The 16,318-nt window shown below is 39.1% G+C and overlaps 1 protein-coding gene across 5 annotated transcripts in view; it reads left to right on the plus strand.

The window, feature by feature from the left end:
* PDS5A (PDS5 cohesin associated factor A) overlaps positions 1–16,318 on the plus strand; it is a 154,927-nt gene that overhangs the window by 128,420 nt on the left and 10,189 nt on the right. For all 5 annotated transcript variants that reach the window (XM_025187940.2, XM_075930551.1, XM_025187941.2 and 2 more), the window contains 10 exons: positions 688–846; positions 1,371–1,439; positions 5,156–5,292; positions 7,826–7,949; positions 8,217–8,421; positions 8,975–9,089; positions 10,683–10,815; positions 11,452–11,571; positions 12,587–12,649; positions 16,016–16,161. In XM_025187940.2, coding sequence (XP_025043725.2) covers positions 688–846; positions 1,371–1,439; positions 5,156–5,292; positions 7,826–7,949; positions 8,217–8,421; positions 8,975–9,089; positions 10,683–10,815; positions 11,452–11,571; positions 12,587–12,649; positions 16,016–16,161 — 1,271 coding nt within the window. The remainder of the gene's footprint in view (positions 1–687; positions 847–1,370; positions 1,440–5,155; positions 5,293–7,825; positions 7,950–8,216; positions 8,422–8,974; positions 9,090–10,682; positions 10,816–11,451; positions 11,572–12,586; positions 12,650–16,015; positions 16,162–16,318) is intronic.

The raw sequence follows: 16,318 nt of genomic DNA on the forward strand, positions 1-16,318 counted from the left end.
TAAATTACAGGAGTGCTGAATGCCTATTTACTACTTTTAGATCTCAGCACCTCTGGAAAATGAAACTACTTAGAGAGACAGATTCTGATACCAGTATTTGAAAATGGTGGCTAAAAGATTGATACTAGGCCATTTCACGTGGGATGCAATGAAAAATTGTATGACTGATCTGGGATTCCTAGTAATGCACAAAACTTCCATTGTAGTTAAAAAAATTTTTTTTAAAAAATGCAGAATCAGGTCTTGTCTATACAAGGGCATGCAGGAAAGTTTATCTGAATTAATTAATGGTGTGAGTTTAAAATGTATTAATTAAACTGCATTAACTAATGCACTTTCAGTTCACATCTAGAGTTAATTCAGATTCATGCCCCTAAGTCTCTCTATTTATACAAGCCCTCAGGTCCCTGGTTAATAAAAAATGTAAAAGGCTAATCTTTTATTACTGATATGATTTCACACACTGTAATTTTGTAATTCATATAGCTATTTTCACCATCCTGCTAATTATAGTGTGAAATGTTTCATAGACAAAAAAGTTGTCTTGGTTTCACGAAAAGATGTCATTTAGGAGGCAAGGGCAGTTAATCAGCAGTACAATAATGAAATAAGTTAATTCGTCAGGGTGTTCAAAGTAGCGCTCCTCAATTTGTAGTTCATTTTTAATGGAAATTTCCCCCCCCCCAGCCTCTTAGTAGAAGTTTGAATGCTGATGTTCCAGAGCAACTTATAACTCCATTAGTGTCTTTGGGCCACATATCTATGTTAGCTCCAGACCAGTTTGCTTCGCCAATGAAATCTGTGGTTGCGAATTTCATCGTAAAAGATCTTCTCATGAATGATAGGGTAAGATTTATTTTCAAGTCCTTTTCTGTTTTTGCTTATGATTGAGTTTCTGTAAGTTGTCCAGCTGTTAATTTTGTGTGATTAAGCTAGTGAACCCTTAGTGTTCAGTAAGGATGTGTCTACGCTGCAATGAAAAAACTACCACATCAAATCTCAGTCATCAGGGTTCAGTCTGTGGGTCTGCATTTCTGCTCATGCTGAAACACAGTAAATGGGAGGATCTTGGAGTCTGGGCTCCAGAATGCTTTTTTTAGCCTCACAATTCAAGCCCATGAGCTTGAGTCAATGGATTTGGGCTCTGGAATTTGGTGCCATATGGTGTTTTTGGTTTTTTGTTTGTTGTTTTTTTTTTTTTTGGTTTTGGTTTTTTTTTCAGTATAGTTATACCCTAAATGTATAATAAGTTCATATCATATATAAAAGAGGATACATATTGGAGTTAATCTAATCTTTAAAATCTTTGTTTTAATTTTTGTACTTTTTTTGTTTGTGAATCCATCTTTAAACTTGTATAAAATCTGTAGTCAACAGGTGAGAAAAATGGGAAATTGTGGTCCCCAGATGAAGAAGTTTCCCCAGAAGTTCTAGCAAAGGTGACTTTTTTTTAAACACTACCAATAGAGAACGCTTAAAAGAAATATTATCAATTAATGTTGGTTACATTTGTCTGTTTAGGATAGCCTAAAATGCATTAAATAGCTTAATTTCTGATAAATTACAAATTGAGAGGACAAAGTGCTGTCGGTTATATCTTTTATTTTAGTCACTTCTGTTGGTGATACAGAGAGGCTTTTAAACTCCACAGAACTGCTATTCAGGTCTAGAAAGATATCATGATTGTCCCAGCTAAATAAAAGGACAACAGATAGTTTAGCATAAATAGTTAGTAGATATCCTAGGACAGGGTTAATCAGTAAGCAGATTGTGTTCCAAATCTGGACTGCCCAGCTATTTTTTGTTGCATGAGTGGGGGCAAATATGGTCACATCCTCTTCCCCACATTTCTCCTAATGCCTCTGTAGGGTATTCCTAAAATTGAGGAGGACTCCTGGCAGTAGTGCTCTCCAGAAGCAGGCATGGTATAACATCCCTCATGTTGGCTGGAAGCAGAGCTTAGACGGGTTCCCTGCTGCTTTCTCCCTTCCTGCACTGCAGAAACACATGAAGAGTGCTGTTGCTAAGGGGAATGCTGCTTCCTCACAGTCCCTGGAGCTTCCAATCTTAGCCTTACAATCCCAAATAGTCTTAGGAGCCCTCACCCTGATGTCCATCCCCTTTTCTCTCTCCTATTCTTTTGAGCCAGACCTCCAAGTTCCCTCCAGCTCTCTCCATCCTCCTATTGCCCTGCCCTAGCTGGCTTCCCTCCCCACTCCACCTCCACATTGACTTCTACCACATTCCGGCCTCCTCCTACCTCCCCAAGACAGCTATCTGGAGTTTCCTTGCTCCCTCACATTACTCAGAGCCTCCTTCCTGCCCCTTTGCTATCCCAGCCCCCTAAAAGACATTGCACCATTGGATGGATCATAGTACAACTGGTTCACCTCCTGTTTCTGAGCTCAGAAGAAGTCACACACTGACATTTTGCTTTGCTGCCCAGACACCAACCCATACCCAGTCCTCTTCTCTCATGTCCCATCTGTGCTACTTGGCTAAGGTGGAGATACAGAGAAACATTTGGAGGGGACAAGTAGAAATGTCAGGTGGGTCGGGTCCATTTTCTGTGTAGGGAAATAGTCACCTAACTCTAAGCAAGGTGGTTGGGAACTTGGGGTGGCAGTTGGGGGGGTTAAAGGAGGGGAAGGTATGGAGGTGGGGAGATCTGAGATATACATTGACCAAGAAATTTGGAAGTTGGGGGAAAAAAATAACTATCCCTGTTGTAAGGGATTGTTCAAAGTGAAGTGGGCCATTAACATCTCTGTAGACATAGGGCATAAAGAGGGCAAGTTATGAATTTTAAGCACGTCTAACCCCTCCCCCCGCTCTAACCTAATTCTCAGGTCCCCGAGCTGCCGTTACAGCCGCATGTCTCCCTCCAGGTGCTGGGGCACGTGCGCTGAGCAACTGGCACTCTGAGTGGCCGGCATGCCAGGCCCACACCCTCGGCCTCTCTTTCCCCAGAGCCAGACACCTCCCCTCCTCACTCTAACCCAATTCCCTTCCCCCACTAACCTTATGCCCAGGACCCAAAGCAGCCTGCGCACAGCAGCTGGCTGCTAGCACATGCAGGCTGGGACGCTGTGTGCAACCTGGCCTGCACATGCAGGATATGACCTAGTGTGCTGGGGGCTGTGAGCGGAACGGTGCGGGCCATGAGCATGCATGTGGTTCCCAGCGACCCAGCCGTGAGACCGGCTGACTTGAGCGGTTCTGGGTTCCATCCTGGTTCCATTAGGAGCCTCACATTTTTTTCTTTCAGCTTGTGAGCTGTGGATTGGCCACCCCCCACTCTAGGATCTTGTAGTTGCAGTTTGTGACACGCTTAACAGAAGAGTGCAGCAAATGCCTATGATCAGGTGCTACTAAAAGCCATTTTCTGTGTAGGGGAATAGTCACCTATCAGTGGGCCCAATTGGTGCTCTGGGGGAACCGATTTCAAGATATAACCAATCCAGTGATTGAAGTTAGGAAATCAAGATTATCTGTGCAAAATGTTGTGTTTCTATGATCAGGCGCTACTAAAAACTAATGATCAGTGGGCCCAATTGGGGCTCTGAGGGAACCAGGGGAACCAATTTTGAGATATAACTAATCCAGTTATTGAAATTAGGAAATCAGTGGTATTCGTGCAAAATTTGGTGTTTCTAGATCTTACTGTTTCGGAGATCTTTCGGGACAAACTAACTAACTTTCGGAAATATTTATAAGATGTAACTGTGATTCTCTAGTGCCTTCGGACCAGAAGATGATCTCTGTTTACCTCAAAAGCTTGTCTCTCTCATCATCAGAAGTTGGTCCAATAAAAGATATTTCCTCACCAAAATTGTCACTCTGATATCCTAGGACAGACACAGCTACAACAGTGCTTAAAACTAAAACTTTAGAACTGCTTATAGTATTATAGCTTATGTGGCCATACAAATACACACTCTTGCAAAGTCAATGGTAATTATGCAGTTAGGTTTCCTGTCTCATGGGTATTCAGTATTCTGAATGTTAAGCTTTACTTTGTTTTATTCATAGATTGAAATTACTAGTTTTTTTGGTTATAAAGGTAGCCTGTAAACTTGTGCATTATCATATAACTGAATCGGTAGGCAGACCAAGCTGAAATAACAATAGAGTGATCCTAAATATGACTAAAGTCAAGATTGTGTCACGGCTATTTTTAAAAGTCAGGGACATTCAAGGAAGTTCATGACCAGCTCCGACTTTTACTAAAAATGCCCCAGGAAGGAGGGAAGCGTAATAGTTGGAGTGTTGTTGGTGGCTGACTTCCACTGCTCCAACCCAGGCTGCTGGTTCAGCCTTGGGGTACTCACCACTGCTCCAGTGGCTGCAGGGCCTGCCACCAGCTGCTGCTCTGGCAGCCTATGGACTGCTCTGGTGGCCCTGAGCCTGACAGCTGCTCTTGGCCAGCCATTGTGGAAGAAGTCCCAGAAAATCATGTAGTCTGTGACAAAATCATAGCGTTAATTATGACCATTTGAAAGGTAAATGTCTGGTTAATGGATAGCAACTTTAATTGGTAGACTTTTTATAAGGTCAGGGATATCTCCTTTCCATCTAGTAAAATATAATTTATTTTTCTCTGATATCTTTTACTCTTAAATAGAATTATCTTATTTATGCTACTATTATCAAATGTTCAGTAGAATCCTCCAAAAATCATTTTACACCTGTTCATTTGTTTTCACGCAACTTCTGTGTCAAGTTCAACTTTTCATCTTTATTTCCAAGGCTGTGGACATGTCTCCCGATACCTACAGAACATCTCTTCTTTCTTACTATTCCTCTTCAAAGTCTCTTTGCTTCATCTCAATTCCCTTGTCTGTCTGTTCCCTCCGAATCCTTCTCTCAGCTATTTTTTTCTTTCACGCGGATTCTCTGTCCCCGAATGCCATTTGTTTGTCCATTCTTTACTTAAATACCTGCTTCTAAAGCCCTCTTTCAAGCAAGGAACAACTTCCACTTTTCCAGATGAATAGAAAGTTTACTACTTCATTCTGTGCCTTTTTTAAAGTCTGCATTTTATTGAGCAGTAGCTTTTACAGAGTATAATTTGATCATAGTACCTTTTGGTGTTTTATTTTCCTTAGTTGCTATTAAAATTATCAATTTGTTTTCATATGTTCATCTTTAATAGGTGCAAGCAATCAAACTTTTGGTACGCTGGCTCTTGGGTATGAAAAACAACCAATCTAAATCTGCAAATTCAACACTCCGGTTATTGTCAGCTATGTTGGTCAGTGAAGGAGACTTAACAGAACAGAAGAGAATCAGGTCAAATTATGTTTATTTTTTTATTTTTCAGACTCTTTCATCTATTTTGTTGTAGATTTTCAGTGAATATTGTGAATTTAGGGTTTTTAAAATAGCTGAGGAAAGATTTTTTGCAGGACTTTGAGGCCTACGGAGAACATGATAATGGGACAATCTAAAACAGCTGATCAGGAAGTGTAATTGTACTTGCTGTATGGCATATATATATAGATAGATAGATATAGGTAGACATAAATAAAAAAATAAAGTATGAATGTTGCTATCCCCAATCTAAATTTAATAGCAATCTAATCAGAACCATGTAGACATCTTGATGCATATTAAAAAGTATAAAAGACCTATGGGAATTCTTGTCATTATTAGGGTTGGTTAATCAGCTTTAAATATGTTTAAGATCCTGACTGCTTCTGTTGGAGCTCCCAAAGATGGATTGCTTCATACGTCCAGTCAAATAGACCATACATGGAGAAATGGAAGCGAGGAAAGGAAATAATTGGAACAAAAATATTGCAGATTCCTGGCCTCTAGAATATTTTTTTGTAATTTTGCTGTTCTATAGTAACTAAACTCTCATTTTGTTTTAAAAAAATTAGCTCTTTTGATTGTGATGAAACATTGATTAAAGATTACCCTGCACTTCTATAAAGCCTTTCTTCCAAGGATGTCAGACATTTGTAAATATTAATCCTGACAACATGCTTGTGAGAGAGAATTCCAGTTTTATAGATGTTTTCTGGTGCCTTGTTTATTTAGCTACCTCCCTCTCCCCAACTCCCCCATGTAACCACTGAAATTTTTAGTGGATCATTGAACTCTCCAGTCTTTTACAGAACTGATGTGGAAACCAAAGACTTAAAATTTGTGCATTTGGTATATTATATACCTAAATATTTATAACATTTTAATAAGATTTAATGTTAGGTGAGAAAAATTCCTACGTTGCAGAAAATCTTTATCTAATAATTTGGTTCTGGGATTCTGAGCAACAAGTCTAGACTAACCTTTTTGTTTTTTACTGAATCCATTAATCCATCAGGAACTGACCAGATAATTTTGTTGAGAACTCCTTCCCTTCTATGGTAATATAAGTCTCCACTTTCTGGTGAGAGCTTCCTCAAGGGAAGAGAAGAAATGAAGGAAGTGAAAGTGTGAGCAAGAACTAAACTCTGTAATTGACAAATATTGTTCTGTGATGAAAAGAGGAATACAGGCAGTCCCCGACTTACGCGGATCCGACTTACGTCGGATCCGCACTTACGAACGGGGCTTTCTCGCCCCGGAGGTGGAGGTAGCGGATTGCTACCTGCGAGCTCCGGGGCAAGAAAGCCCCGTTCGTAAGCTGCTCCGGTGCCCCTGGTCTGCTGGAGACCGTCTCCAGCAGACCAGGGGCACCGGGTGGGTTCCCGCGCTTCTGAGGCTTTGCCAGAGCAAAGCCTCAGAGGCGCGGCACCCCGCTGCCGCTGCTGCTCTGCTCCCCGTGTCCCTGGTCTGCTGGGGGGCGGGGGGGGCGCGGATAGTGTGCCCCGCCCCCCCCCAGCAGACCAGGCTTTTATTTTGGACCCTGGAGCAGAGCAGCTGGGGCGCTGCGGATTGGTCCTGCAGCACCCACTCTGGGCACTACTGGACCAACCCAGCAGCACCCCAGCTGCTCTGCCCCAGGTCCTGATTCAGCCGCTGCTGGTCAGTTTCAGCAGTGGCTGAATCAGGACGCCTGGGGCAGAGCAGCTGGGGTGCTGTTGGGTTGGTCCAGTAGCGCCGAGCAGCGGTGCTACTGGAGCAACCCAGCAGCACCCCAGCTGCTCTGCCCCAGGCGTCCCCAAGTCAGCCGCTGCTGAAACTGACTAGCGCTGACTACAGGAAGCCCGAGGCAGAGTTGCTCTGCCCCGGGCTTCCTGGAATCAGCTGCTGATCAGTTTCAGCAGCAGCTGACTTGGGGAAGCTTGGGGTTCTTAAGTTGAATCTGTATGTAAGTCAGAACTGGCGGTCAGTTTCAGCAGCGGCTGAATCTGGACGCCAGTTCCGACTTACATACAGATTCAACTTAAGAACAAACCTACAGTCCCTATCTTGTACGTAACCCGGGGACTGCCTGTATTTTGCTTATGAGCATATAATCTTTTGGCAAGTTACATCAAACTAATCAATAAAAAACTTAAACCATGGAATACATCAACAATAAGCTTAAAATACTAGATATCACACAGTGGAAAAATAATTTAAAAAGCAACTTCACAATGTCAGCCTTTTGGAGTCAGTATAGCAGGTAATGCCATGAAAACCGAAGAAACATAAACTAATTGAATGTTTGAACTTCTAATCAAGCTGGAATAATATTTTAAGGAGAAAAGATAGTCATCTTCATATGATTTCTTCTTAGTGAGGTTAGTTTATATTAAGAGCTTAAAACCATATTGCGGATAGCCGGTTTACAAATGTTCTTATTGACCGTTTTTAATTGACTGGTATTGTAAAAAAAAGAAAAAGATACACAGTCATTTGAGTTATGATTTTTTTTTCTTTTATGTTTTTATAGTAAATCAGATATGTCTCGTCTCCGACTGGCTGCTGGTAGTGCCATAATGAAGCTTGCACAGGAACCTTGTTACCATGAAATAATTACCCCAGAGCAGTTCCAGCTCTGTGCACTTGTCATTAACGTAAGTAACTGATCTTGAATTATGAATTAACTGTTAATGAGACTAGATTGCAGTCCTGCCCATAGAGCTTTCTTTGATGCTAAGATTTGGTGTTTCTCATTCTGTAATGCAGCTTTTGTTTCAGAAAGCTCTGAACACTTCAAATATCACATTGTATCTGTTAATCTTTTTAAAGCATGTCCCCTTTCTACCTAGTTGGAGATTTTTCTGTTACATTTAAGGGACTAAGATTTTTGTAGTTGCAGTTTTGTGTTTTTGCTACTACAGGATGAGTGTTATCAAGTGAGGCAAATATTTGCTCAGAAGCTGCACAAGGCACTTGTGAAGTTACTGCTCCCACTGGAATACATGGCAATCTTTGCCTTGTGTGCCAAAGACCCCGTGAAAGAGAGAAGAGCACATGCCAGACAGTGTTTGCTCAAAAATATCAGTATACGAAGAGAGTATATTAAGCAGAACCCTATGGCTAATGGTGAGTACTGTGGTACAATGCATTCAAAGAGTAAACTTTGAAGATTGAACTTTATTAGAATCTCTTTAAAAAAATTAAGTAAAATGACCTTATCTAAAGTTTTTCACAATAGTATATTTTCATAGTGATTTTTTTTCTGGTTCTTATGCAGCTAGTTTAACAAATATAATTACATCATTTTATCTAGCAGTTCCATTATCTTATTTATAAAATATTTATTTCTCCCTGCCCAGTAATTTTATTTTAGATTACACTACTGTCAACTTTTTAATTAAGATACTAAGTTATTTAGTTATTAAAATATTAAGCTATTTAGATATTAAGTTCAAATTAGGTTTTTTTCTTCTACAAAAATAAAACCTCCAAGTTCTATCTTGTTTGGGTTTTGTTTTTGTAATAAAATGGAACAGCTTTACAGAATTCCTGATTCATTAAAACTTGCAAGCTAAGGTGTGGATGTGTCCAAACTTAGCATTATATAGAAACAAAACTCTGGGGTTCTTATTCTTTGTGCATGTATTTTTAAGTTGCTTATGCTGTTTGTTTTTTCCAGAAAAGCTATTATCACTACTGCCTGAATATGTGGTACCATATATGATTCATTTACTGGCACATGACCCAGATTTCACAAAACCTCAAGATGTTGATCAGCTTCGTGATATCAAAGAGTAAGTGTGAAGTCCAGAATATCTGACACTAGAATAATTTTTTTGTTTGATAATTTGAAGATGAAGCCATTATCCCTTTTATAAAGGGAAACTATCATTAAAGACATTCTGTAGATCTTTTTTCTTGGAGGTGAATAACTGATCGTGGAAGGAATGCAACAGCTATCTGTTCAGCACTGTGTTCTGAAAGCTGAATGGCAAAAGACATTCCTCTGCAAGAGTAATAATATAATAAATGTTATAGGGTTTTTTAATTAAATTTATCATTTTAGATCCACTCACTCAGGCCCGTGTAACCCCTGGAATATTATACAAGGAGTAGTCATTATAAGTGCACAGTTTTACAGACCTTAGTTAACATTTTGTGCTACTTGAGTTCAGCTTTGTAGAAATTGAATGTTTTGCAATACAAAATTGCTTGTTCTCATTCTCAGTTCAATTTCACTGAGTTCTGTTTCCCAGGAATATTGGTAGTATCCTGCCAAAAAAGCTAACACCATTAAAGTTACTATGTAATATGCATGCAAACATTTATAATTTTTGAAATACCATTTTTTTAAATTTGTAAATGCAGAATTATTATTAATCTTACTAAGTGTCTGACACTTCAGCCTTAATATATGTATTTGTGTAGGTCTGTGTGTAACTTACTAGCATGTTGTGGTAGGATCACCCATTGCTCTAGGATTCCTGTTATACCTAAATAAGGCGGGCTGAGTGCCTCTTGATATTTTTAGCATAATTTGTTATACATCGTTACCCCATTTATCATCTGCACTGTTTCCTATTGTGTACCACCTTCTCCATCATTCCATAAACCTGAAATAACCTCATTCTTTTGAAATATATCCTGTGTCCTTGAAATATACCATGTTTTCTCTGCCTCTCTTCATGGAACTTTTGAAACTGCACATTTCATTAAGCATTCTAGCTATAATGGCTCCTCCCTACCCCCTTCCTCCCTTGGCGTATATTTTGCTTTTCCCTTATCTTTCTGTTTATGCCTACAGACTTTAAGACCTTTAGGACAAAGACCTGCTATGTTTTTGGAACTGACCTACTTTAAAACATAGTATAGTTGTGTGGTTCTGTAGAAATAATAAAAAGCAATATATGAGTGGTATAAGTAGCCCAATCTACCCATCAGGAAGGACGTGAATGAGTTGGACTTTCTATGTAAATCTTGATTGAGTCTCTTCCACCCAAACAATTTCCATAAAATTAATTTTTCATTTTAGTTTTCTATAGAGTTAATTCAAGGGTTGAACCAAAGCCCATTAAAATCAATCCAGAATAGTTAGTTAATTGTGTGAGGTATGTGTGTAGTTTCAAATTAACTTGACATTTTAAAAGCTGTATGTATGAATGTGTATATGTAAATAATGATAATGTTCTAAAATGGGTTGGTGATTAACGTGTAAAGTATGAACAACAAACAGAATTTAAAACATATATGAAGATTACGCTTTTTAAAATGTCAAGTTGCAGTGGATAGATCTAATAGATGAATGCTTTTAAATACTTTGCTATTCTTGCTCTTCACATGGAAACCACAATATCAAGAATGGTATTTAGTTACTTGTATTTCATTAGGTGCCTGTGGTTTATGCTTGAAGTTTTAATGACAAAGAATGAGAACAACAGTCATGCCTTCATGAAAAAGATGGCAGAAAACATCAAGCTTACCCGTGATGCTCAGTCTCCTGATGAGCCTAAGGCCAATGAAGTAAGAAATGTAATTCACTTGAGGAACAGTGATTGAGAGCAGAAGGGTTTCACAATGAAATGTAAACACCACATGCAAGATGTTAGAAAGCACAAAAACATAAATGTGTATTATCCTGTAATCTAGAGAGAACATTTTTTGTAAGCAGTGTACATCTATTATTTATTCTAGCTTTAAAAAGCCTGTTGATTCTAACACAGCAGTCAGCTAGGTTGAATACATTGCTTTTATTAAATATTGTCTCCTGTTCAGTGTTGATTGTTTCACTGCAGCCCTGAACTTGTTAGACAGTTTCTTCTGTTTGGGGAAATAATGTAATATATATAACTACTAAGAATGTCCACCTTAGGAGTAAAAACTTGTGTTTGAGTGAGCAACAGCCGTCAGATGTGCATGAATATATCTAAGGTATTTTTCATTGTTTATTCAAGTGTATTGTATAGAAAATAAACTGGGAACTACAGAGATGGTCAAGATATGATGGGGGAGAACATTGCTGTTAATTTGCAATGTAAAATATGCTCTTAATAGCTGATACAGAATTATTTTTTCTCGAGGATTATACATTTTAAAGTACATTTTTGCTATTCTTATAATAATACCTAAAGAACGTTGTTCTTTTTCCTCTCTGTACAGAAACTCTATACAGTTTGTGATGTAGCACTGTGTGTAATCAACAGCAAGAGTGCTTTATGTAATGCAGATTCACCAAAGGACCCTGTATTGCCAACCAAATTTTTTACGCAACCCGAAAAGGTGATTTTGTTCATTCATTTTCTGAGAGGAGCAATACAAATATTTTGTGACTTAACTTTCAAGGCTATATCATAATTTAAAATAAAGAGCTATTGTATGCTAAAAAATCTGTCCATCTTGAGCAGATACAGCTAAAGTTGTTCATAATCTGATGACAGTTGTTATTAGTACTGATGTTTTAACTGACATTGTATTAAGTAGTTGTGTGTCTGCAAGGAGGGAGAAATGGAAAACACGAGAGAAAAGTGGAATATAACATTGTTTTGTTTTTTTTAAAGTATAGAGTGATTAAATTGTAAAACATCCCACTAATGTTTAGTTCTGATAAGTGTTTGTTATAGTGCATTTTACTTTTTAAAAAATCATTTTAATATCCTCTTTAAAAGCATCTTGGGTGTTAAGATTTCCTTGGACAAGCTCATTGTCATCAGTTGAAACCTGTATCACGACAGTAATCAGGACATAAATTGCTAAAGTAGACCTAAATGAATTCTACAAGATAGATTTTAATTTCTGGTTGTGCAAGTGAATACATCTCAAAATTTCCAGTATCATAAACTGCGTTACATAAATGAAAACTCTTTCAAAGCCTGGTATTTGAAAATTTAAATGATATACCTGAGTAGTTTCATCATGGAATATTGAATGCTACAGTGACGCAGGCCAAGAGAGCATGTAGATAGGTAGATTCACACTTTTATTGACTAGGTTGATAGTTATATATTCATAATCAAAAGGAAATAAGATTACAACTTTGTTTATAAAAACCACTTCTATTTGGTTTTCCAAAACAAATAACATATACGTGTGTTTATCTTCAACTTAATACAAAACACTGACAATCTGGAATTGAAGTGTGACTGCTGAATAAGTGTAATTTCTGAAAATTGGAAAGGCTTACAGGACTGTTTGATTAGACTGGCTTACATAACAGATCATTCACACTGACCTAAAAATAAAACATTAAAATAAAGACAACTAATGTGGATTTAATTTCTTTCCTGTTTTCACATAGGACTTCTGTAATGACAGGAATTATATTACAGAAGAGACAAGAGTTCTTCTTTTAACCGGAAAGGTACTGGATGTTAATTTATTGTAATGATTTTTCATATGATATAATAGAGATAAATAGGCATTTTCTGTTTTGATTTTCAGAGATATTATCACAAGTCTCAGTACAGAAGTTTAAAAAGTGTATTACCAAGTTTGTTTGCAATTTTAATTATTAATACTTATACATACATGTGAGAATTGTAAATTGGCTTTACTAGATGGTTCACCAAATGCCTTTAATTTGCCCAGGGTAGCAAGGGACAGGGTTGCTGTCCTTTACTGTCTGTCCTGTGCACTGATACTGCAGAGGGGGAAATAGTAATGGATCATATAATTATAGGTTGTCTCACAATTGATACACACAAGGGTGCAGAAGCAAGGTTGAAAATGTATAATTCTGGCATTTTCTAGTTTTGGAGTCCTTGATTTTGTAATCTTATGAAATGTGAAGATATTGAGAACAGAACTTTATATTCTGTCTTCCATCTATAGTACTACATAATTTACTGTACATTTTGCTTGGAGTCAGAAGAAGTAGTTCTTCGAGTAATTGCTTGTGTTAATTCCAGGTAGATGTCTGCATGTTGTGTGCACAGTTGTTGGAAGGTTTCTCCCCAGCAACATCTGTAGGTTGACTGTGGAGACTCCTAGAGTGGCTCAGATGTGGTAGTGTATATAGTCCCCTGCAAATCCTCCCCCTGCTCAGTTCCTTCTTGCAGTGACTGTCTTTAGAGCTTCTCTCTCTCTCTCTCTCTCTCTCTCTCTCTCTCTCTCTCTCGCCTGGAGCAAGTGCTTCCCTAGCTTTATAGTATAAATAGTTTGAGTAGTTTTGACAGTTAGCAGTTAGTTGTGGAGGGTAGGGGTTTTTTTTCTCTCTCCTCTTCCCTGGAGGGCCTGGGCACACAGCTTTAAGCTGCATGTCATGCCAGAAGTTTATGCCAACGAGATAAACCCACAACACTCTCCTTAAGTGTCTGGGGGAGGCACATCTTGCAGATAAGTGCAAGATCTGCAAGAGTTTTTATCCAAGAATTCAAAGGGACAGGTATTCTAGATTCAAACAGCTCCTCATGGAGTCCTCCCTGTACCCCCAGCTGGTGTAACCAGTGCCAAAGTAGACATCCTTGGTGCACAATGTACTATTCTTGGTTCAGGGCACCACGGCACTGCAAAAGGACTCAGCAGCGAAGACACCATGACATGGACATTCGCCAGCACTGAAGACTTCGACATTGACTTCAGCATTGATCTCAGGCGGGGTTCTCTCCCTTCCTCCCTAGTTCCTCCTGGGGCAAGAGGGACTGGCAAGGGCTGTCTCCTGAGCAGGGAGGCCCTACTTACCTGGTCAGCTGGCAGGCAGAATGGTGGAGCCCCAGCCCTGCTGGCCACTCCCTTTGTGGAATGGCAGCCCCCATTGCACACTCTGCAGGATAGCTCTCCCTTGTGGACTCACTGCCCCCAGTAGCCACTCTCATACTGCATCCCTCCAAACATTAGCCCCTCCTTTTGCATATTATGGAAAAGTGTTCTTTTCCCGGGGTTTCCAGTTGTCCTGGAACAAACAAACCCTGACCTGACTTTAAGTTAGGAGAAGAGGAAGCTTATTCCAAATTTGGTGGCCCTGGCTCTTACCATTTAGGAGGAGTTCTTGAACAAACATTCTCACAAACAGACAGAGGCATTCTAAAATACATAGAGAGAGAGAGAGAGATTGATTACTATTGTACAAAACTTATGAAACAATGAATATTCAGTGCCCTGACATTTTAATATTCGTGTGAGCATTTGTCACTTTCTCTCTTTAGACACATAAATAGTATATTATTTTTTATGATAAAACATAACTCTAACTTTCAGGTAAACTTAATGTGCTATTTGTTGCAGGGCAGTGTAACTGCCAGACCATACCTTTATACCCTTTTTCAGCAGTTCCCAAACTTCAATGCACCATGTCCCCCTTCTTATAACAAAAATTAGTTCATGACCTCAGGAGGTAGGGCCAAAAACTGAGGCCCACTGCAAGGAAAGAGCAGCAAATCTGAAGCCCAAGGGCTTCTGCCCTGAGCAGAGGGGGCATGTAACATTAGTCCTGGGCAATGGGGCTTGGGCTTGGGCTTCATACTTGCTGGTTCCAAAGCCAATTCCAGGCTTGGTGACTCCAATAAAATGGGATTGTGACCCACCTTGGGGTCCTGACCCACACTTTGAGAACCTCTGCTCCATGGTCTATTGCAGTCTCTGGTCACCTACACACTCAGAATAAAAAAAATCTTTTGGTTTTGCTCTGAATCCCTCCTACTGTGTCTTCCTCCATGACACTAGAGGCTACAGTTCTGCTGGCCAGATGGGTGTCCAACAGCTGTGACATGGCTTTCCTGTGTGGCTTCCTATTAAATTAATCCCCTACTCCACAGGAGTATGGAGAGACTATTTTTGTTCAACATGGTCTGAACAGCGGTTCTCAAACTTTTTGGGCTCCAGAGCCCTTTACATGCGTAAAAATTTATGCAGAGCCCCAGCGGTTCACTGATTGTATGTGTTGTACCTATCGATGTTTCCAGTTTATCAACCTCGCGGAGCCCTTGGAGATGTCTCGCGGAGCCCTGGGACTCCGCGGAGCACAGTTTGAGAAACACTGGTCTAGAAGGAAACCTGAAAACTCACTGCAGAAGCAGCTTTATACCAACTATGCTATAAAGAAAATTCCCTAGCTTCCACTGAATATATGGTGCAGAGAAAAATACCACCTTCTTTTCCTATCTAGACACCTTGAACAAATACATTGCCAGATATCAGGCCCCATAAGCAAAAATATCAACCATGCACTAAGAAGTTTCCAAGAAGACATGGTAGATATAGAATAAATGATAATTTATATCAGCTTTCCTTAAACTGAATTAGAAGTGTTTGGATTTCCCATTTTGTTACACTAAACTTCATCCTGCCCTTCTCTTGGGAAGGTTTGTAGTTATTTGCTCACAACTTGTCTTATACTGATTGCAAGTTTCTTTTGCTTTATTTGAATAGTTGTTGCAGAGTGTTGCCACCTTCATAAGTTTTTTCTTCAGAGGTTTTTTGAGGCCCACCACTATGTATTAGCAATCAGTTAATGCCTGATATGCAAAGTTCCCTGAATATTTTTTAAGAAAATCATGTGGAATAGCAATTGATGATAGCCATTGTATTAGGAAAGATCACTGACAAATACTTTGAATTGCATGTTGCTAGTTAAGATGGGAAATATTGGTGCAAGTAGAAGGAATAATTTAGTGTAAGAGTTGGGCGGTTAATCCTCATTTCACATGAAAAATGTTTTATGAGTGTGTTTTTTAAATTCCCGTTTTTATACCTTTAAAAAAAAGCTTGACTAAATCTCTGTGCATTTTAGCCAAAACCAACTGGCGTATTAGGTGCAGTAAACAAGCCATTATCTGCAACTGGAAGGAGACCTTATATTAGAAGCACAGGATCAGAGACTGGAAGCAATATTAGTGTAAACTCAGAGCTGAGCTCTCCTGCGGGAAACAGATCAAGGTACATGGGGATTTTTGTTTGTTTGTTTGCAGCTATTTACTTTATTTCACACGATCTACTCCTGTGTTTAGAAAATGAATGTTCTGTTTGTACACCATTTTACTTTGCTGGATTTTAACAGTCAGGAAATTATTCTTTGCAGTTTTATCCCTATAAC

Source organism: Pelodiscus sinensis, chromosome 5, assembly GCF_049634645.1.
Source record: "Pelodiscus sinensis isolate JC-2024 chromosome 5, ASM4963464v1, whole genome shotgun sequence".
NCBI classification, from domain to species: Eukaryota; Metazoa; Chordata; order Testudines; family Trionychidae; genus Pelodiscus; species Pelodiscus sinensis.